Raw genomic sequence first — 23,869 nt, 5'->3', positions numbered from 1 at the left:
AGGTTGACCCCTGGAAGGAAAATAAGTCTGAATAAGAAAGTCTGAAGTATGGATGTTAGCCCTGAGCTACTGTTTGAGTACCCGTGTGTCTGGGTATGTGTATGAGAGCAGATGCACATTTGAAGTCAGTTCTCTCTTTCCACCTCATCTGAGGCAGGGTCTTGTTTGCTGCTGCATAGACCAGGCTGGTCCAGCCCCTGAGGACGCCCCTTTGTCTCCCATCCTGCTGTAGGAGCTCTGGGACTGCAGATGTGAGTTACCACATCTGGCTGTTTGATGCGGGTTCTGGGGTCCCTTCTCAGGTCCTCGCACTTGCACAGTGAATACTTTACTCACTGGAACATCTCCCCACTGCACCCCAGGCGACTTGAACACATTTCTTCCAGGCTCGGATTAACGTCAGCTGAATCTGTAACTTCACAGATGGAGTTACACAATACCGTGTAACTCCATCCTTCTAGAAACTTATAAACCAGCGAGGGAAACACCTAGGAATTCTACTTCTGTACTCTCTCAAAGTAAGGTCAGGGCTTAATGTGTATATCCCCAAAACAAAGACAGTCACAATACAGGCCTTCAGAAATGCCTCATGCCATCTTAAACCTTCTAGCAGAAGAGGAGCGAGCTCACAAAGTGTCAATCACTACAGGAAAAGCATTGTGTCACAGTCTGGATGAGAAGCTATTTCCCCTGGACACATCTGAAATTAAAAGTCCAAAAGCTTACATTTTTTTATCAACTTGACAACCCATACACTTATAGGAAAAATAGGTGATTATTTTAATGATTTATGTAAAAAAGAAAAATAAAACTTTATGATACAATCTGATAGACTACAGCATATAAAATTTACTCACATACAATGTATGTAATTTTTGCAACATAAAAATTCTATTCATATATACAAATTCATAAAAGGTTATGAATATATATATGTCTTAACTTGGGCTACAGAGGGTCCACTTACAGTTATGGCTAAGCCATTCACTTTAGTAGAAAAGAGATTATCAACATAAAAAAGACTAGTTGACTACAAGCCTTCCCTTCCCATCCCCCTCAAACTATTCAGAAGGATCTGGGTGGGAGAGAAGTGTGGTGTGCTTCAGCCAGGAGAAAGACTACCCACTGAAGGAGTCTCCACACTGTGGCAACAGCCCCAGGCTGAGGGCTGGGCCGCTGCTTTTCACTGACTGAGAAACAGTAACTGTGCCACATGTGCAAGCCTTCAGGAAACAATGTGCTCAGGGCTCGCCTTCGTGAACATAATAAATACTCAGAAACGTAAGGACCATCTCAGACCTTAAGCCACAAGAACATCTCCAAAGCCTGAGATCCTTTAGACAATAATTCAAGACCTTTATAAGTATTTACAGTATTTTACGTTGGCGAAAACTGAATATAAACCATAAAAACTATGCTTTAAAAAAAAAGGACCTTTAGAAAAGGAAAACAAACGCAACTGTGAATTGGTATGCTGTCTTCCTTGCAGTCTCCCTCTCTCCCAGCTCTCAGTGCACACACCTACACAGAAGAAAAGGGCTGTGCTGCCCTTCATGTTACAAAGTCCTAGGAGGCCTGGGGGACTGCTTATCCACCAGAAGAACCCTGGAGGCTGAAGAAAGCCAAGGAGGTGAACAGCGACAGTTTCCCATCAGATGGATCCGTGAAGGGCAGACTGATTTTCAGCATATGAACTGCCAGGAAGGCAGACGGCAGGGCCATGAGAGACTGCAGGAAGATGCAGGTATGATAGTAAGGGCAGAAACCCTGCACAGGTGACAGGCACCTTTCAAGGACACCGGCTGGAATACCCCTTTCAGGTAGAAATGAAAGTGAAATTAATCGTTTGAGGCCTTGTTCTCTTTCTATTTGTAAAGTACACACCACAAAGTCCACAGTCACCCTTTGCTCGGTGCTGGTAGGAAGTCCTTCTGGGAGACTCAGAAGCAGAATAAAGGCCTGCAGTTTCCCCAGTAGCATGACACAACTTACCTGCTAGAAACTTTGGGTACAGGATTAAACAGGCTGCAGCAGAAAACATTTGCCAAAAAAGAAAAAAACAAACAAACAAACAAACAAACAAAAAAACCCAGAGAAATAAGCCCTCCCACAAAGGCAAGCTGAAAACTAAAGTAGCAAGTACTGCAGCTGGAAGTAAAAAAACACAGCCTTTTAATAAGTTTAGTGCCTAAACCGAAAGCTCTGACTTTAGCTGGGTCCAGGCATCTGCAGTCCATGCTCTCAGCAGACTGGGGCAGAATGTCTGTCTCCTTCCCCTTCTCCCATCATGAGGAAGACGGCTCCATCTCCGCAGGGCTGGCTGTTCACCTTCGTGACGTCAGGTTGATACTGTGCACCATTTTCTGGATCTTCTCCTCATTCTTCAGGATGTTGGCCTTCACAGCACAGATCTTGTCCTGCTGGTCCCTGATCTGCTGCTCCAGCTCAGATAGCTCTGCCTTCAGGGGCTCCACCGCACTGTCCGTGATGCTGGGGGGAGACAACCAGTAGCTCATCAGTGTCCTGAGGGTTCTGTCTGTACTGCTCCCTCCAGCAAAGTGCTGACTTCACCAAGAAAAGGGTTAAGTGCCAGACCCCAGGCACCACTTACAACTGCCAGGCCTGTGGTGCAACCAAGCCTGAAAATGCCAATCACTTGTTTTCTTCCCACAGAACCAGGGAGAGAACCCGAGCCTCATGCTAGGAAGGGACTTTACTACAGAGCTGTTTCCCTAGCCCATATGAGATTCCCTTTCAAAAGCAAAATGAAAAGGAGCTACTATTTCCTCAGTGACAGGCTTGAAGTCCTTGAAGCACACACACACAAAAGACCAAGGGGCAGCAGGGAAGTGGGCTACCAAGTCCCCACAGACACTGGGCTCAGCCTGGACCAGCCAGGCGACACCTCTCCTCTGTTTTTCTGTAACATGGACTTACAGACGTACCACTCAGTCAAATCGTATGTTCTGAAGAAAAAGCCACATGTTAACAGTCATGTGCTTCTAGATTTACTGATTACAAACGCAGGGGACCTTTCTAAATAAATGTCCTTTAAATAAAACAGCTTTCCAAATAAACCTCACTTCTCAGTGGCTAGTCTATTTCTTTCAGTTACAATTTTGGATGAGTTCATCAGTATCTCGTTCAGATCCCCCACCTCTCCCCTTCTGCAGCCCCACCCCCTCCCTTCTGCAGCCCACCCCTCCCTTCTGCAGCCCCACCCTCTCCCTTCTGCAGCCCCCCCCCTCCCTTCTGCAGCCCATCCCCTCCCTTCTGCAGCCCCACCCCCTCCCTTCTGCAGCCCCACCTCTGCTCCTTGCTCAGGGCCTCAGCGTGCTGCCTGTTCTCACTGTGCCACAACTGCAGTTCATTCTGCATGGCGTCGACGTCCTCCTGGATGTAGTCCATGATCTTTCCCAGGGGAAGTGCACTCTTACACAGGGTCTGGATGGACACTCTGAGCTTCTCTATCTCCTTGGAAACAATGTCCTTCTCCTTCTTCCATGCTGACTCAAAGAGGAGTGAGCGCTCCTTCAGTTAGGGGAAGGAGGAAGAGAAGGTCTTTAGGAGTGAGCTAGGCAAGTTAGAGGCAGCACCCCAAGTGGGTTCCAAGAAAGGAAAACCTGATGAACTGAACTTATCAGAAACTGTTTATTCTGCAGAGTCCCCAAGAAGCTGAAAGGACAAGTGAGAACAAACATTTGCAAATCACACATTACATCGAAGACATGTACAGTCAGTAAAACACACAGAGAACTCAAAACTCTGGCAGAAGCACGCAAACCAATCTGCAGAGGGACAAGAGACACAGAGACATTTCACTGAAGGTGACACATGGTCAGTAGTAAGCTCATGAAAGCGTCTCCAAGAGCACCAGTGGTTCTAAGCGCAATTTAGACAGCAATGCCGGTGTCAGGCAGAAGAAACTGGGTCTCTGGTAACTGCTGGTTAGGCAGCTTGGGGGTGTCTTTAAAGACTTTCCCAATCTATAGCTTGAATCTAAAAGCGTCTGCTGAAGGCTTGGGCATGATGAAGGGGCTTTTGAGAGGTGTGGTGACTGGATAATGGAGGGTCTCTCTTCACCCTTGAGAACTCACACTGAAGGACTGTTACGAGGTGGGACCTGGCTGGAGGAAGCCGTCACTGGAAGCTGTCTTTGAGGGTGCATCTTGCTCCTGACCTCTCCGCTCCCTGTGCTCCTCTGCTGCATGGGTGAGCAGCTGTGCTCTGCTGTCAGAACACCCTCTCCACCATGACACACAACCTCACCAAGGCCCAGAGCACTGGAGCTGACAGACAGAAACCCCAGAAGCTTCAAGCCAAAACACAACTTTCTCCCTTGAAGTTGTTTTCCTCAGGTATTCCATCATAGTAACAGAAAGGCGGCCAATACACATACAATCCAGCAAAGGAACATCCAAGCATTTACTCAGAAAGAATTAAAACTCATATTCACACAAAAATCTATACATAAGTGTTGACATTTTATTCAAACCAGTTAAGCTGGACATGGTGGCATATGCTTGTAACTCGCACTTGGAAGGTAGAATCGGGAGGATCAAGATTATCCTCAGATACATAGCCAGTTTGAGGCCAGCTTGAGATCTGTCTCAATAAAAATAAAAATAAAGAAAAGAACAAAAAGTAGTCACAAGCTAGAAATAGCTAAAATATGTTAAATAAACTGTGGTATATCCATACCATGGAAGACTATACAGCAACAAACACACACACAATCACCTGGACAACTCTTGGAGAATTATGCCAAATTGAAAACAAAAAAACAAAAAACAAAAAAACAAAAAACCCTGCTATGCTTTAAACTGAATCCTCTTATATTCACCAGCTTGAAAGGACAGAATTACAGAAGTGGAGGGCATACTAGTGACGGCCAGGAGCTAAAAGTGGGAGAGAAGAGGTCAAATTATAAAAGAGCAAGGATCTTGTGACAGGAACGTTCTAGAGCTTGACTATGCTAGTGTTAGTAACTTGGGTGTGGGGGAAACCCCATAGGCGAACTAGGATGGCTTTAGAGCACACCTCCATTGCTTCCCACAACTCAGAGGGATCCATGGTTACCTCAAAATAAAATGCTTTTGTTAAGAGAGATGGGGAAGCCAGGCGTGGTGGTACACACTTGTGATCCTAGATTGGAGGTGGAGACAGGCAGGTGGGGCTTGCTGGCCAGCCTAGCTTCCTAGGTGAGTGAGACACCTTGTCTAAAAAGAAAAGACTGGCTCTTCTTACAGGGACCCAGGTGTGACTTGCAAAAGACCCACATTAAAAAAACAAAACAAAACTTTAAGGTGGACAGTACCTGAAAAACATATGATATCTGAGGTTGTCCTCTAACCTCTACATGTACTTGTACAAACAGGTGTGCACGCACGCACGCACGCACGCACGCACACTCACACCCACACAACACACACACACACACACACACACACACACACACACACGAGGGAGTGGTGACTGGTTATATAAAACCCTTTAAACCAAAATGCTAAAAGGAGTAACAAACTACTTCTACAGGAAAATGAACTATATTATATGGAAATCAGTAGGCCTCTCTATGTCTACTGCTGTAAAAGCTGAGCATATGTAGAATAGCCACACACACTCATAGCACCACTACTATCTAGTAGCAAGCACAGTACCAATCCTGGAACCAGCTACCAAGATGCTGGGGTGACAGAAGGCAAACTGGGTCCTGTACCATGGGCAGGACCATGGAGTGAGAACAGCCACAGAATCCCTGGGAAAGAACACACTGGCCTTGCTTGTGCCCAGGGAAGGCCGAGGGCTGGAGAGCGGGAAGTGTCATGGGTGGGATGTGGAAAATACGATGAGGACTCTGGCTTGATCCTGACCAGTGACAGCCATGGGAGGGATGTGAGTGTCAAAGAAAGCTAATTACATCAAAGTTTCAGAGCCAGTCAGCTCAGACTTCAGGAAAGGGAAGCAGCCTAAAGGCATTAGTGACAACTGTCCAGCGATGCAATGGGAAGGCAGGGGCTGGGGTTTGAAGCACACGTCTGTCTTTGGTTGGTTGGTCCATGTTTGGTTTGTTTTGAGATGGGGTCTCAACTGGCCTCAAACTTGCTATGTAGCCCAGGAAAACTTTGAACTTTTTTGTTGTTGTTTTTTGAGACAGGGTTTCTCTGTGGCTTTGGAGGCTGTCCTGGAACTAGCTCTTGTAGACCAGGCTGGTCTCGAACTCACAGAGATCCGCCTGCCTCTGCCGTGCTGGGATTAAAGGCGTGCGCCACCACAGCCCGGCGAAAACTTTGAACTTCTATCCTCCTTTCTCCAGCTCCCGAGTGCCACGCCAGGGTGACAGGACTGCACCACCAAACACAGCTTAGGAAAGTGTTTCACTCATAATTTTTTAAGTAGAAGTCTTTCCTTGCATCGTTGAAACCCCACAGATCAGTCTCACACTCCAGGATCCGGTTCCAGCAACCGGATCTTACCAGCCAGCCTCTGCATTGGTCCTTTGCAGAGACACAGGTACCATCCACTCCACCACCCCTGACCACCATAGCCTTGTTTTTAACAACTACAACTTGTGATTTGAAACAATGTCAGCATCATTTTCAACCAGAACCAACCCAGCTGTGTAAGCATCAGACACTCAACAGGTATCACCTGTACCCACTTGAATCCCGCACATATATTTTTGAGGCCGATTCTCCTGAATGACAATGCTGATAAGGTGAGAATGCACAGGCCATGTGACACTGTGATCAAGTTCTGTGCACAACCACAGACTTAAGGACAAAAATCACCTTATTTCCTTAAAAGACAAACCCAAATTCCCACAAACTAACAGACCTTTTCCTTAAGCTTTTGTGAAAGAAACCAATCCTAGTAATAATAATAACAAGGACAATAAATTACTATTGTTATTATACTACATAATAATAGTATTATATTATACAATAACAGCTATAATAATAAGTTATTATTGTTATTAAGGTCATTGAGGAAATAGCACTGAGTATGTTCTCTCTGTCCCTCTCAATGGAAACAATGCCCCTAAGAAATCAACTCAAACAAAGTAAGAACCACAGGTAAACAAAGCCAAAATAAAAACACTGTCTGGAACCGAGCATCAGAAGGGCTTTCTCTAGAACAGCTACCTGAGAGTTGACTCATGGCTGATGACACCGCGCCACCTGGCGGCTAAGTAAGAATCTGAGGAGCAAACAAGATCACCCAGTAAAAAACCAAAATCCCTCACAGGGAACTGAGTTTAAACAGACTACTACAGACTATTCACCTTAACTAAAATATAACACAAGAAGGTTATTTTGTTCATTAAGAGGCATCTGAAGATATATTTCCTAAGAAATTCTTTTTTTCTACCGTGTCTCATGAAGCCAGGCTGGCTCTCCTGGGATTACAGGAGTGCGCCACCATGCCCCATTTTAAATGTTTTCTCTATGACACCATCCACAATTCCTTGACAGCTGCTACAGGTCACAGGTGACAGATACCCAGTTCCCAGTGGACACCAGCAAGGCCTGATTCACAGGAGCAAAGATTTTAAACCAACACAGAGAGAACAGAATGTTCCAGTAGCCACCTGTGAACAGGAGGAGAAAACAGCAGAGCATTTACATCTGACCAGAGCAACCCGAAATGAAGAGGAGCCAAGAGGCAGCAACGTAAAAGAGGACTGAAGACGTCGAGGGAGAAACAGTCATAGGCTTTAGAGGCACACCTGTGACGCCCACACCACTGACAGTGCCTTCACCTATCAAGCTTTAGAAAGCAAGACTTTTTAGAGTGGAAGGGACACTGTAAAAACTGAATTTCTGGGCCGACCGACCCAGGAACTAGAGCCCCCACCCAGTGGATGATGGAAGCAGAGACAGACATCCACAGATACACACTGAGCTGAAACCGGGAATTTAGTTGAAGACAGGGAGGAATGAAGATCGAAGGGGTCTGTACCAGGTTGGAGAAACCCACAGGAACAGTTGACCTGAACAAGGAAGAGCACATGGGCCCCAGATGCTGTCAGGGAGACCAGTACAAGACTGATCCAGACCCCTGAACATGGATGTCAATAAGGAGGCCTCTGTACTCCAGGGAGCCTCTGGTGGTGGATTAGTATTTTTCCCTGGTGCAAGAAGGGACTTTGAGAGCCCATCCCACGTGAAGGGTTACACTCTGGCCCTGGACACATGGGGAAGGGCCCAGGACCAGCACAGGAAGATTTGGTGGACTTTGCAGAGCCCCCTTTGAGGGCCCTACCCTGCCTGGGGAGTGGTGGGTGGATGGGGTGGGGGTGGGCTGGGGGTGGGGGAGGAGGGTTGGGAGTGAGGGGAGGGAGAGGGAGAAGGGACTTGAAACAAGCTTGTTCCCTAACTAGAACTAATAAATAAATGAAAAAAAAAAAAAAAAACAACTGAATTTCTGGCTGTTTTTCAAAAACTTCTCATGAACTTGAATTAAGGAAAAAATGCTGAGAGGAGCTAGTAATACCAGTGCATAACCTATTGAAAAAAGCAAGAATGCAACTGGGAAAATGCATAAAGCATTTAATACAATAAATACAATAATACAGTAAATATGATCCATGTATTTATTCTATTACATATTGTTCAAGTCCATTAGCACAGCAAGAAATCTCTTTACAGCCTGCAGGGATACCAAGATTAGAAATAATGTATTTCCTTAGCATCAAAAAAACCCAAAACAAAACAAAAAAACAAACATTCCCTCTAAAAAGAAGTGCCACCAGGACAAAAGGCATGCCTGATTCATGCATCTGGGCCAGAACCACTTACTTAAACACTTAGATGAAGATGAGGGAGGAGTCTGCTGGCGGCAGACAGCCACCATGATGGAGCTGAGTGAGACATACATCTGCCTCTGAAAGCTACAAGGTGGCCAGAATCCTGTACCCAAGAAAGTCAGAGAGTAGATACATTTTTGCATGCATTGTGAAATACTGATTAATAATAATTAAAAAAAAAACTCTCACAAATTAGCTACCAAGAAAGACTCATCAATTCCTAAAAAGTGACTGCTATTACAGTACAGACTGTTGATAAAAAAACATTAGAAACTTTTGCTTGAAAGGTAAAAAAAAAAAGATCCACCTGAGAGCCCACACATCAGAGAAGAGGTCATACCCAGTACAGATATTAAAAGACAGCTTTTACTATGCAACATCAGTTTGACACAAAGGAGTTGAAAGTGTCAGCACAGGGCTGGGAAAAGGATTTACTCAGTTGGTAAGGTGCCCACTGCATGAACACAAGGTCCTGAGTTCGGTCCCAAGCACCCAGGGAAGCACAGGCCAGTGCTACCAATGCTGGGCAGGTGGAGGCAGGAGGGTTCCTGGGACTTGCTGGCAATACAGTCCAGCAGACCAGTGAGCTTTAGGTTCAGTGAGAGAGACTCCCTCAAAAAATAAGGTGGAGAGCAACTAAGGACACCAGGTATGACCTTTGACCTCCACATCCCCTACCTGATACTGATACACACACACACACACTCTCTCTCTCTCTCTCTCTCTCTCTCTCTCTCTCTCTCTCTCTCTCTCTCTCTCTCTCTCTCTCTTCAGGATAAAGTATACTGAAAAGGAAATGTACAATCTCTTGTCTGTTCACCTTTTAACACGTACTGATTTGGTTCTGTGTATATGCAATGGCTATGTGCAAGTATGTGTCCAGGGGCACTTGGAGGCCAGAGGAAGGTGTCAGGTATCCTCTTCTATCACTTTCCACCTTGTTCCTTCCAAGATAAGGTCTCTCCCTGAACCTGGGCTCATACTTTGTTTTGTTTTGTTTGTTTTGGCTAGGTTGACAGCCAGCAGCCCCAGTGATCCCCCTGTCTCCACCTCCCTTGGTGGCTAGGATTACAAGTTTGTGTGGGACTCAAACTCCAGTCCTCATGTTTGCACAGAAAGGCTTTTTAACCACCAAGCCATCTTTCCAGCCCGAATTACTTGACAGATAAACAGACAACAAGTTGCTACATAAGCACTAGAAAAACTAAATATCCAAGGATGTCCAAATGAAATGGGAAGATGTCATGGCAACAGAGTTAACTGCCAAACTGAAGCTGGTCAGCTCCAGGGTCCAGGATTGTGCAAATCCCATCATGGAAGATGAAGACAACTCAGTTAAGCAGAGGAGACCTGGAACTGTGGACAGATTCCTAAAGTCAAAGAGCCCTACTTCAGAACCACCTAGAAAACATGGTGAAATAAACAGATCCCCAGGAAATGTCATGGAAGTGACAGCTGGAGGACCCTGTTTCTTATCTCCCTTTGTGCAAAGCTTCTTGCCATGCATGCCCACGTGTGTGAGACCACCTCAGCCCAGCAAGGCAGCTCACTCCCCTGACCCTGGATCTGCCAAGACTTCAGCCTAAGAACCATGCCCAAGCTCTAAGAGTGATGGCATCTGACTGTAGTTAATAACTAAACCAACAGAGGCCAAAATACTCTAATCTATGGTGTTCCATGTGACAGTTATAAAGAATCTAAGTGGCAACCCAATTCCAGGAAGTATGCTAAAAGAGGAAGGCATGCCCTCTTCCTATTTTCCTGCAGGCTGGACTGCAGTCCTGGGGGCTTGAGTAAGGGCAGCCATTGTATTCCACAAGGGACCTGAAGTTAGGCATGGAGAAGGATGAAACAGAGGCACCCAGGCCATTGCCAGCTGGATTTCAGCCACCAGACTCCGATATAACAAATAAAACCCTCCTGACATCACTGAAGTTACAGTTATTCCAAAATTAAGAGGAAATATAAAAATGTTACAACTATTAAAGAAATCGACGGTGAATAAAAAAGTTTTGAGAAAATAAAAAAAGATGTCAAAGCCGACAGGGGACATTGTCATTCAAACCACCACAGCCACCAAAACTCAGTCCAGGTATTTAGTGCTCCAACCTCTTACTAATGTGACTTAGCCCTTCTTTTGTGGGAGCTTTCATGGCCTCTGACTCTGCTGGAGGCTGATGGCAGACAGGACCTATAGATATAACAGAGTTTAACAAAAACAACAAAACTATATCAGTAAAACAATCCTGAAAGCCACACACACATAGAACTCAGAGTAAGAACCAGGCCTGAAAACCCCCAGCTCTTAATTTGCAATGACCCAGGGTCAGTGGCCAGTCTGTCCACTCTTCACAACTACCAGGGAGAATGAGCAGGCAAGACTGGAAGAGAAGCTGTGGAAAGGAGGTAGAACAGCCTCTCCATGCAGCCACTGCCTCACACAACGAATGGACAGTCCTGAGCAGAGCCCCTCGCTCTCTATATGTCAGCTGTGAGGGGAACGGCGCCTAAGCGCATGAACAAGATGACTGACTTCAAATCTACTGAAGGTGGTAGCATCTAAAAGGTTCTTCAAATGCCCGTGTCAGCTCTCACCTTCTCTCCCGGCTTGACAGACTGCTGCAATTTCTCATAGTCCTTCTTCGTCTCCAAGATCTTTTTCACAAGCCCACCTGTTAAAAATCAGGAGTTTTCAGTTAAAGCATATTTTCTACCCCAAGAAGCTACTTATTATTCTTAGACCTCATTGGGAAGGTGGGCAGAGTGCTGAATTCTCCTCCTTTCTCTTTGCATCTCGAAACACCTTCCGATCATGTGCTAAAAGAGAACACAGTGCCACCTGCTGCCGGCAGAGACTAGTCACAAAGTGTCACAGAGAGGCATTTTAGAAATAAATAAACAGATTGTTTCTTCTTCCACGAGTTAAGAAGAAATGTGGCCGGGTGTTGGCGGCGCACACCTTTAATCCCAGCACTCGGGAGGCAGAGGCAGGCGGATCTCTGTGAGATCAAGGCCAGCCTGGTCCCCAGAGCGAGTGCCAGGATAGGCTCCAAAGCTACAGAGAAACCCTGTCTCGAAAAACCAAAAAAAAAAAAAAAAAAAAAAAAAAAAAAAAAAAAAAAAAAAGTGGATTAACACCCCAAAATGTAACCACCCACTGCAAACAGAGTGATTCTAACGGTTCTTCAGTGCTGATGATGCTTCTTTTAGATTAGGCAAGAATACTAAATTTCTTTTAGAATTCTCCCTGGTATAATCACTTAAAAATACTGTTTTACAGTGCTACGCAGGCTGCTGTGGGCAGTGTAATCAACAGTAGAAAACCCTGTGAAACACTGTGATGACCAGTGAGGCACAGCACACCCATGGGTGCAACAGCAGCGCCAATGGTATGGAGGTAACCAGCCACTTTCTGGTTGAATTTGAGACCTGCCCCATAGAAGGAAATTCAAACACTGTACTGTAAATCTGGCCAAGATTCAATGGTTAAGGAGCTCAACAGCCCTAGGAGAGAATTTCTTCTATTCTGCTAAATGGAAATAGCATCAAATTGTCCTCTAAATGTATATCTCTCTACCCACAATTAGTGCAGCCCTCAGACTTCATCAGAGAAGTTTCTTTGTGTAGTAGACAGTGGTGGTGAATACACAAACTCACAACTGATCAAAACACATTTCATAAAATTCTCAATGCATTAATAAAATATTATACTTAAAAGTGTTGCTTTTTGGGTTGTTTTGGTTTGGTTTGGTTTCTTTTGGCCAGGCAGTGTTGGCGCACGCCTCTAATCCCAGCACTTAAGAGGCAGAAGCAAGTAGATCTCTTCTGTGAGTTTGAGGCCAGCCTGGTCTACAAAGCAAGTTCCTGGATACCCAGGGCTATTACACAGAGAAACGCTGTCTCAAGCAACAACAAAAATATTTTTTACCCAAATATGCCTCAATGAGACTAAGTAGATGAATTATGATGTTGCCACATGGCATTGAATAGACCACTAGGAAGAGAGGCCAAAACTGTGCCGCTGTGCTGGAATAAAGCCAGCAGACTATCAAGTTCACACATACACACACACACACACACACACACACACACACACACACACTTTTAAAATGGAAATAATACTCATATCCTTACCTGTACCTATGGGGAGGGAGAGTAAAGGGAGAAAGAAGAAGGTCTAAAGTCTTACACCTCAGCACTGGGAGGGATGCTGTTCACTTACAATCTCAGTGTTCGTGAGCAGGCAGGAGGATGGCCAAAGTGGTCTACAGTGACTGCTAGGCCAGGCAGAGCCATACAATGAGACCTTGCCTCAAACAACAACAACAAAAACAAACAACAAACTTCCACCTCTTAATGCATTTAGCTGTGTACATTTAACCTTAAAGCCCCGGGAATATTTTATATGAAGAAAAAACAAGACTGAGGTGGGTGTGGTAGCGCACGCTTATAATTCCAGGCCCTTCGGTTCCCTACAGGTCCACATGATGGCAGCAACAGTGTCCCTCCTAGGACACAGCTAGGCACAGGATGGCCGCTTGCGTCTCTGTGAGAGCACTCACAGACAGCCATATCCACATGAACAGGTGGACTCATGCACACTCACCGTGCTTCTCCTCATCCTCCAGGTCCCCTGCCGGCACCTGAGCAGAAAAGGAGAAAGACCAGCTATGCTGAATTTTCAAAGTCATTAAGCAAACAGACAAATGTAAAAAACAAAACCAAAGAAACTAGTCGGCTTACAGAAAAATTAGGGGGAAAACACTGTATCTCATAAATTGAAAAGCCAAAGTGCTAATTTCTAAAACCATTCACTAAGAACAGGCCCCTCCAGTGAACTAACCATCTCAATTTCTGACATTTCTGCAAGGTGAGGGGCAGCTTCCACCACAAACTGTTCATCCTCTTCATTGTCAGAGTTCTGTGAGTCGATGATCACATTGGAGACGGTTTTACCACTTCCTGACCTGAACAAGAAGAGAGCCATTTACATTGGAAGTGGCTCATCGGCCACCAGCTGTCATCAGCCCTGTGCACCTTGAAACGTCACATTTATCTGAAAGAAGCCAGACTGCCATTGCCGCAGACGGTGAAGGGAAATCTCCGGGAATAGTGGGGACAGAGAGACCACCACCTTTCACTAGCCCAAAGCCTCCATACTGCCAAGAGCTGTAGGCCACCCCAGCCCTCTCCCCCAGCCCTGCTGGTCCTTCTGCTGGAGCCACAAAGGCTCTTGGGACCCCCTTTTCCCAGACATTGATTCTCAGATAGACCCAGACCTCACCTCTTCACAGGGCAGCTCCCCTAGGCCTAGCCTCCATATCCATATCCTCTTCTTTGGGATACCCTTTTGTTTCTAACTTTTATGCAGTTAAGCCTTCAACTATTCCTTTTTATGCTTTGAAAGTCTTCTATCTAGAGGTCAGAGAAACACAACCCAGCATGGGCCCATGCATTCTGAGATATCATGAACATGAGCACACACATTTCTCCTTTTTGCCAGTCTGGAATGCATGCTGTTCTGTGGCTTTAAAGCAATGACCTAACCCCACCTTTCTTCAAAAGCAAGTTTTCCCAGAAATACCTCCTACATCCCCACCTAGTCTCTCAGCATAGGCCCAAAATGCCCGTACCCCTGGCCCATACACTAGAGAACACGGGCCCAGTCCTCTAGAACCTCCTGGCCAGGCCGTCTTACCTGTCTCCCACCAGCGTCTCAGTGCTCTCTTGTCGTTTGACCCTGGGAGGTGCTGGTCGTGCACTTCCAGGCCGAGGTACTCTCCTAAGTAAGTATTGGAAAGAAAAAAATAGGACATGAAACACTCCCACACATTTCAAACTGGACAAAATAAAAGCCTAGGTCAACATTAATACTCATTCCAATGCCACTGTCAGTGTGACAGTCAGAGACACACTCTGCGGAGGACTATGAACACCCATTAACGCAGCACAGCTGCCATTCATCGGAGCATGACAGACCTTCGCCATTGCTAGAGATTCCCCAAACTGCTACAATGCTCCAAACATGGCCATGTAACTCAGACACAAGAAAGCTGTACAAGTAGTTTTCACTTACTGTGTACAGATAATAACTATGACATTGCACAAGTGTTGAATAGGCAGCAGAAGCTATGGCAGGAGCCGCCACAGCTTGGCCTAGGAGTGGCCACACTCCCAAGCACTGCGGAAGGACACACCTGAGATTGGAGGGAAGTTCACTGGGGACTTCGGCATTCTCTGACACCTCAGGTTTATCCTGGCCAATAGGTCCAGCGTCTCCTTCTGAACAGGTGACAATCCAATCAGCAATTCAAAAAGAATTCAATAGTAACAAAAATAAATTTACTCACATATAAATACCAACTATTTCAAATATAAGTATTTGAAAAGGCATCAATCAAATGACTGAAATTTTCAATGAATTCTTTTCATCCAAACAGAAGAGTTTCACATCTAAATGTGGATGCTTGGGGACATGGGGACATGCAAACTCTATTAATGCAAACTGGCCAACTAATCAAGGGTGGATGGATCCAGTCAACAACTTAATACAAATGAACTGAACCTAAGGAAAGGAGCAGCACCCCTAGACAGACAGGCGTGTCAATCGCTCAGCAAACCACAGTCCACTCGAATCCTGGACTCCGCATCCTACCAGCTAATTGACGACACAGTGTAGTAACAGACATCAGTCACACTCACACATGTGGAGTCCTAGAAGTGTGTATGGCTCAGTTATAAACAATGCAGTCACCAAGTAGCTTTCATTTTGTTACACTGGTCTGCATTTCAAATTATCTACAGTGAATACTATATTCTTTTCATAGTCAGTAAATAGTTTTGTTTTTGTTTATGAGACAAAGGTCTTGCTATGTAGCCCTGAAGGGCCCGGATCTCTCTCTATAGACTAGGATGGACTCAAACTCATAGAGGTCTAATTGCCTCTGCCTCCTGAGTGCTGAGATTAAAAACATGCAGGACCACCTGGCTAAAACACAGTTTTTTCATTCTAATAAAAAGATTAAGCCTGCAAGTTACAAGTCCAAACTACTAAAACAGTGGGATTTATTCTACTATTTAAAGTAAAAGAAATGTACACTTTAGAAAACCATAAAGATAAATTAGAATTTGAACATCAGAAATAAATGTGATACTCTGGAAAGAGCCCTGAAACATGGGGCTTTGCAAGATAAAACACAAACAGGCAGAGGCAGGCAGATCTCTGTGAGTTCAAAGTCAGCTTGGTCTACAGAGCAAGTTCCAGGACAGCCAGAGCCACACAGAGAAAGCCTGTCTCGAAAAAACAAAAAACAAACAAACAAAAAAAGGAAAAAGAAACACAAACATGTATAACCCACATACAAGACTGAAATTTAAAACACAGAAAATTAACATAAATTCAAATGTTGTGTTTCCCTTAGTATTTCACTGGTACATTTTTAAAGCACAGAAATGAGAGCCTATGTTGACATCTGCACATGCATGACCACACCAAACACATCAGAACCGCTCTCACCTGCGTCACTGGGGGAGTCGCCTAGAAAGGAAAAGCATCAGAAAATTAGCCTTCATGTAAGGGAACCACACACAGTGAATCACTGAGCAGTCAGAGAACATACACCTCCAGTAACTGGGAACCTGCAGGGACAGGGCTCCTCTGGGCACTTCTCTAGCATGTCCCCATCAGTCTGCTATGGTCAGCCAGAACCACAACATTGTACATAACAAGACTGTGGCAGCACACACCTTTAATCCCAGCACTCGGGAGGCAGAGGCAGGCGGATCTCTGAGTCTGAGGCCAGCCTGGTCTCCAGAGTGAGTTCCAGGACACCCAAGGCTACACAGAGAAACCCTGTCTTGAAAGACCGAGAAGAAAAGAAAAAAAGAAAAACGGGGGTGGGGAGACGGGATGGGACAACACACAGACTGTGAAGGAACCATGCTACAGAACTAAGTGAAGCAAAATGACTGAGGTCAGGAAGCCATGAGAAACAAGCTGTTGTGACAGCGTGGGGCCAGCAGGACCAGCAAGCTCAGCCCTCCCTAACGAACTGACTAGACACCTCCACCAGATTCCTGCAGCCTAGACTGCACCTGCACCCAGGGTCCTTTCTCTTCAAGTGTTGGACTCTGGGCACAAACACAGCCCGTTCAGTCAAAAGTACCACAGGGTGGAGTCAAAGCCAAAGCTCCACAGCTGGGGATGCCGAATTGGCAGAGCTTGGCAACCATCTCTAAGTCCCTGGGTTCCAACCCCAGCACCACCAGACAACAAAAGTGAAGGCACATAATCCTTGTGTCACATCCAGGAACACGTTTACCTAAGGCCAATATGGTGAGGGCTGGGGCACCTCAGCTGGGGAGAGCAATACACAACCACACATGCCCATCTCCACACAAGAGCAGCCTTGCCCTCAAAGGCACAAGCATCAGAGCACCCACACATGGGTACAGGGGTGATGGCCCCTGGGATCTGACTCGCACAGGACATCCGTTGAGCTCCTAGACGAAGTCATCTGAGGGAGGCAAGAGTTCTTGGGGACACAGAAGGGGGAGATGACCCAGGATCCCCTCTCTGTGGCCCTAGGAGACCCTAGTGTCACAGCAGTGTGGGAAGTGGTGGGGGACTAGGCAGAAGGACAGTATAAAACAGCAGTGGGGACTCAGAACAACAGCACCAGGCATGAGGGACTCCACTGAACCCAGAAGCAGGCACAAGGACACCCTCAGGTCCTTGCATGCCCAGACCTGGTGTCTCCTGCAGGCTGAGCTATGCTCTACTCACCTCTGCCTTGCCCTCCAAGCCTACAATAACATGGAGCTTCTGAAATCTAACATAACCGATGTCACCATCTCCCACTGCTCTACGTCAAAGCCTAACCTCCCTATCATGGCCACGTGGAGTCTGGAAGGACCTGGCTGGGACGGCTCCTCTGCAAACCCACATCTTGCTTTCCCTGTTTCTGCTCACCGTGCCAGCCAAATCAACACTTCCCAGCTCCGAGCTTCACTGGACACCCTCCTGTCAGGATGGCTGGTAGGCTCTCCTGTTTCCCAGGCCATCCTCAGTCCCTCTCCCCCACTCTCCCTCCATCATCTACTGTGGGTTTTCACCCACCTTTGCAGCTCCTGTACCAACAGCAAGGCAGGTGGCTGGTAGTCTTAGTCTCCCATGCAGTTCCTGCCTTGGTCCTGACATATAATCACTCTCAGACAAATATTCTGTTCAAACTAGTTGACAACTATCACCCTCAGCTGGATGCACCCACCATGCCAGACCCAGCACAAGCCAGGCCTGCTGGAGGCTCCCAGGCTTTGGGAACAGACTGAAAGGTATTATGCCTCAGTCCTTCAAACGGTGCGTCTGCATACTGGAGCCACAGCAGACAGAGGACCAGGCAGCAGTCACATTTTTAGCTATCTAAAGTCCTCCGAACGGGGGTGGTCTGCAGGGCTCTGACCAGAGACCCTGGTATCTGTTTCAGGGATCATTCATGACACCCCTGGTATCACAAATGTTTCACACTAGGCCCAGGAGTGTCTTGCCTGTGCTACCAAGCATGACCTTGTTTTGTGGGAAAGACAGGTGTGACTCCCTTGCCATATCAGGGTATGCTCAGCCCTGGCTGCACCCTGAGAGGACACTGGCACCTGGCAGCTAGCTTCCTCTATGTGGCTTAGTCTCTTCCCACCAAGAGCTGTGAAGGGGGTCATTCTTACCTTTCTGTTTTACTGCTGGCTCTGGCTCAGCGTTCTCCCGCCACAGACTAGCTGAGTTATCATCTGAAATACTAGTTCAGTTAGTATTAGCTTCTCAGATCCTGACATAAGAGTTCAAAGTTGGGCACGAGACTGCATCCTGAAGGGCTTGTGACTAACGGCCTGCCCAGCACTTACATTTCTGTTCCCACACTGCCACATGCCAAGGATGCCAAGGGTAGCTTTTGAGAACATGTGGTTCTGGGACAAGACATGGGAGGAGAGTACCAGAAATGAGCCTGGCCCAGAGCTGAGGGAACTCCCCATCCAAGCAGACTGGCCCGACCTCCCCATCCTAGAACTACTTATACCAGCTCCCACCAGCCAGGCCTGAGAGCCAAGCTTCATACAGTTGGCACATCAGGAAAGAAAGAGAAAAGGGAAAATACTTTTGTCGTGGTACACATCCCTCAACACATTAGAGTCCCAAATACGGTCTGCTGATTACTAATGTGCAAGTCTTAAAAACAGACAAAAGTCTATAATGTGAGGTAAACAAAATACTTCCCATATTAAAAGCAAAAGGGTAAGAGAGGGGCTCACTGAGCAGGCTGTGCATGGGGAGCGGGCCCAACTCTGAAACTGACTCACCAACTCAAGGGCCCTGGAAAAATCTGCTTCCTGAAACCCAACTGTGTAAGTTCTTAAAGCCATTCAAAGAATAGTTCACACCACAATCTGCCATTACCTGTCAAATGGCCACTCTAGTTAGGAAGAACTACATAAAGTAGCAGTGCATGGCTTTATAAGTAAATTTCTCTTCACTTTATAAAAATACTGGCCTAACAGTCTGAATGAAGGGACCAAGTGCTGCAAGTGTTTTATAGAGCACAGCCAAGGAATGAGATGAGATTCTAAGATCTAAGAACAAGCAAGTCGGCAGCTATGGGAACCACCAACTGCACAAGAGCCACTAAGCCCAAGTCTTCTCATTGCCCTTATGAGCACCAAGCACTTTTGTTCTACAAAAGCCAGCACCAGAGAGGAAAGTGAAAATACGCCACTGTCTGCCTGTGGGAAGCCCACGGCACTGGTGCTTCCTTCCTGTCCATCTGCTTTGATCAGTTCATTGATTTGGGGTAGGGGAGTGTGGTGGGATCCAAGCCCGACCTGGCCTGGCACGTTCTAGACCAGTAGCCTACCACTGAGTTATATATACCTCTTAGCTCAGATACATCACATAATTTTACCTTTCTCAAGATCTACTGGTTTTGTTTTGTTGGGTTGTGTTTTGTTTGCTTTTAGTTTTGTTGGATCGAGGTTATTTTGTTTTGTTTTGTTTAATGTAGCCCAGGTTGACCCTGAACTCAACATGCAGCCAAGGCTGGCCTTGAACTCCAGATCCTCCTGCCTCCCCAAACCAAGTGATGGGATTACAAGCATTCACCATTATGCTTGGCTTCCACTGGTCAAGTAATATAAATAAATTCTAAATAAATTCTGATTTATTTATATTAAATATTTTTATTGATTTATATTATTGAGAGGATATGATCCATGGGTGTGGGCAAGCACATGGAAGTCAAAGACAACCTTATGGAGTCAGCTCTTCCCACTGGCCCTGAGGACTCAACTCCAGTCAGGCTTACAGGGCTAGCACTTCAACCACTGAGCTGCACTCTCCCCGGTATTCGGAAGCAGCCTTTATTACTCTGGTGTTGTGTTAGTGGTTTTGCCCAGTGTTAGCCAGCAATGCAGGGCTGCTGTTAAGTCTGATTGCATAACCACATTTTCAAACAGTGGGAAATAATTTTTAAAAAATTAGAACACAGCTTGGATTTTAAATAATAATCAGAAAATAATTCTGCCCAGTGTTGTTATGTCAGAGAATATCTATTTTGTTTTACTGCATTTGGGGGCTGCACAGAAAATTATCAAGATGTTTTTATCATATGTTGTAATCATTCCTAAAAATTCACAGCTAAGGCAAAGCAAGCATAAAGCGTTTAAACTTCACATGAAGCCTAGGCACTGGGTGAGCTGCACTGCTATACTTTGCTATATTTTTGATAATAGCAATAAAACAAAATGAGTGAGATAAAGTGAGCAGAAAAAATGATGGTTTAATGCAGCAGAAAATCCAGGAAATGTCCAACTAGAGAGACACAGGGTGCAAGTTCACATTACAGCAACCATGCAGGCAGGAAGTAGGTGTTCCCAGGTTGAGGGGACATGGGTAGACTCCTGGTGCGTTCAACACACCAAAACTCATGCACACTCTTGGGCAACCCACAGTAGAACCTGTCACATGCAAGACCTGGCCAGCCAGATGACTGCTTTCTTTGAAAATACACGCAGGTCAAGAATGATGCATACCCACCATCCTAGCTTGCGCCGGCAGAGGGAGAAGGGTCCTGAGTCCCCAGCCAGCCTGGGCTACATACATAGTGACACCCTATCTCAAAAAGAAAACGAGAAAGGACAGTTCCTCTCTGAAGAACTAGGAACAAAAGGCTGTGGGGGGGAGGGGGAGGACCCTTCAATGGACACTGGGACATTGTTTCTGGAAATCATACTCATGCAAGGCACTGAAGAACGGACAGCAGCTGCTAAATTCTCAATTCCCAAACAACTGTGCTGGGAGACAATGCTAGTGACCATGACAGCAACCAGAGCTAGTTCCTGGCTGAGACCTGTGTAGCAGCAGGGCAGATGGGTTGGGGAAGAGATGCCTGGGGCACTCCCAAGCCAGGACTCTGCATCTGACCACTGTTACCTAAACCCACAGTGTCAGCCCTATCACCCAGGGGCAGCATAGGAGCCACACCCTGACCACCCCACTGGGGGGAGGTATAGGAGTAACACTCACACTACCAGGGGGCATCAGGTTTCTCTCTAAGCTACTGAACAATGGTACAGTGTGTACTTCTTAAGGACAGAACTTATGTTTTCACACCTGTAGATAAGATTTATAAACTGTTCAAAATAAGCCTAAGAATGGTTTCAATTTATTTTACATCAATGGTCCCACTGGGCTGTCAGTTTCAAATAGATTACATCTCGCTCACTCTCAGAGCAGCTATCCCCATACCCACATGCAATGAGGAACACGAGGGCTCAAGAACGTGGCTCAGGGAACAGCCTGAAAGCTTGCTCCAGGCCAGGAGGTGTAAGCGGAAGAGGTGGAGTCATCCACTGGTCTTGGATGGGGGAGTCACAGCTAAATAAGCAAAGACACCTCCCAGCCCTCACCACCACCTCTACAGACGGGAAAAGCTCTTCTTAAAATAAAACATATATCACAAGATGGGCTTGAAGGGTAACAGGTCCACAGTGCCGGTAAGAACACTGACTGCCCCAGTTAAAAGCCTTGTATCTGGCCAACCAAGACTGACAGCCTAGAGAAGCCACGTACAGAGTTTGACGTGAAACAAGGCAGCAATACATTTTATATCCCCATATAAAAATGTAACTCCTCTATGGAGCAATCCCATTGTACCTCCTCACCAATAAGGGAACAGAATGGTCCAAACATCCCTCTTAAAGATCTGAGTTCAGAAGGACCGCATGCACAAATGCAACCTACCATCATTCTAAATAGTTTCAGAACTTTACTGTTTGCTGCGCAGCATGGGAGCTTGGGTCTGGAGCCCCAGAACCTACACAAAAAAACCAGGGAGGGTGGCACGTTCCCATAATCCCAGCACTGGGGAAGTGGAGACAGGACAATACCAGGAGCCTGCTGCCAACCAGTCTAAAAGAAATGAAGACACCCTGTCTCAGAAACAAGGGGAAAGGGGGCTGGAGAGATGGCTCAGCAGTTAAGAGCACTGACTGCTTTTCAAGAAGACCTGGGTTCTATTTCCAGCACCCACATGGCAGCTCACAACTGTCTGTAACTCCAATTCCAGGGGATCTGACAACCCTCACACAGACACACATGCCAGCAAAACACTAATGCACATAAAAATAAATCCAAAAACAAACAAACAAACAAAACCACCAAGGGAAAAAGAAAAACTATACAAAATCTGGTAGATACAAGGCAGGTTAAGCCCAGAAAAAATGTTATTTTCCTTTAAAATCAAAATTAGTGTCATGTTTTCCCTTGAGTGCAACTCAAGGATCCTCTTCCTAAAGAATGTGTTCTAAAGCTACAGGAAACTAGAGTGCCTGACAGTGAGGGTGACCCTGCCAGCTTTAACTATAATGATTATCACAATGTGCCATGGACATGCTCTTTAAGGCCTTAAAGAATCTCTCTCTCTCTCTCCCTCCCTCCCTCCCTCTCTCTCTCTCTCTCTCTCTCTCTCTCCTCCCTCCCTCCCTCCTCCCCCCTTCCCCCCCCTCTCTCTGTATGTGTGTGTGTGGGGGGGTTTGACCTGTGGAGGTCAGTTCTTTCCTTCTACCATGTGGGTTCCAGGTATCAAACTCAGGTTCCTAGGATTGGCCGAAAGCATCTTTACCTCCTGAGCCATCTCACTGACCCACTTTTTAAAGCCTTAATGGTAGAGAATTGCGAATGAATGGATTTTTATATCCCCATATAAAAATGTAACTCCTCTATGGAGCAATCCACATTATCTTACTGCCATCAGTGTCAAGATGAGCAAGAGCAGGGCAGTGGTGGCACACACACCTTTAGTCCCAGCACTCAGGAGGCACAGGTAGGTAGATCTCTCTGAGTTTGAGGCCGGCCTGGTCTACAGAGGGAATTCTGGGACAGCCAGGGATACACAGAGAAACCCCGTCTCAAAAAAAAAAAAAAAAAGAGCAAAATGTTATGAACATACATCATGCCTGTCAAACACATGCAATAGTATGTACATGTAATACAAAAAGGCATGCAGCTGCTAGGTGTGACACACATCTGTAGTCCTAGCATCTAGGACAGGAAGATCACTGTGAGTTAGAGACCAGCTTGGGCTATAGAATGAGATGCTGTCTCGAAGAAAAAAATGGGGGGAGGGAGCTTAAAGATTTACTTCATACCAATTGAATAAAATTATCACATAACTTAGCAAATTAAATCAATCAGTCATATCTGATCCTCAGTATACATGGGGGGGTAGGGGTAATATGATGAGCATTAAAGTGCTTAGAATAAAAATAATTCATAGCTCACGGACACGTAATATTCTGTATCAAAATCAGGAAGATTTTAAACTGAAGGATAGTTTCTCTTAACAGTGCCACCAACATGGAACTATTTCATATCAAAACCAGAGGAGTCAAACTGAAGGATGCATTTTCTTACCTATTTCTGAAGTTGCCGTTTCCTGATCTGGTTCGTCATTTAGTCCCGACACTATGGAGTCTAAAATCTTAGCTGAAATATTATCCTCTTTCCTTCCTGACATA

The 23,869-nt window shown here is 45.9% G+C and overlaps 1 protein-coding gene across 9 annotated transcripts in view; it reads right to left on the bottom strand.

The window, feature by feature from the left end:
• Positions 1-756: 756 nt before the first annotated feature.
• Positions 757-23,869, bottom strand: part of Traf3ip1 (TRAF3 interacting protein 1) — a 37,235-nt gene continuing 14,122 nt past the window's right edge. For 2 of the 9 annotated variants that reach the window (XM_027397589.2, XM_027397587.2), the window contains 10 exons: positions 23,766-23,861; positions 18,530-18,592; positions 16,326-16,346; positions 15,007-15,091; positions 14,508-14,591; positions 13,653-13,776; positions 13,416-13,452; positions 11,405-11,481; positions 3,308-3,531; positions 757-2,490 (listed from right to left, as the gene is read on the bottom strand). In XM_027397589.2, coding sequence (XP_027253390.1) covers positions 2,325-2,490; positions 3,308-3,531; positions 11,405-11,481; positions 13,416-13,452; positions 13,653-13,776; positions 14,508-14,591; positions 15,007-15,091; positions 16,326-16,346; positions 18,530-18,592; positions 23,766-23,861 — 977 coding nt within the window. In that variant the 3' untranslated portion in view covers positions 757-2,324. Of the gene's footprint in view, positions 2,491-3,307; positions 3,532-10,943; positions 11,001-11,404; positions 11,482-13,415; positions 13,453-13,652; positions 13,777-14,507; positions 14,592-15,006; positions 15,092-16,325; positions 16,347-18,529; positions 18,593-23,765; positions 23,862-23,869 lie in introns of those variants that run through there. The other 7 variants (XM_027397593.2, XM_027397591.2, XM_035441140.1 and 4 more) reach the window with 5 other exon arrangements.

This window comes from Cricetulus griseus, chromosome 2, assembly GCF_003668045.3.
Source record: "Cricetulus griseus strain 17A/GY chromosome 2, alternate assembly CriGri-PICRH-1.0, whole genome shotgun sequence".
Taxonomy (NCBI): domain Eukaryota; kingdom Metazoa; phylum Chordata; class Mammalia; order Rodentia; family Cricetidae; genus Cricetulus; species Cricetulus griseus.
Note: the sequence above shows the minus strand (reverse complement) of the source record. Positions and strands in the feature narration are given on the sequence as shown.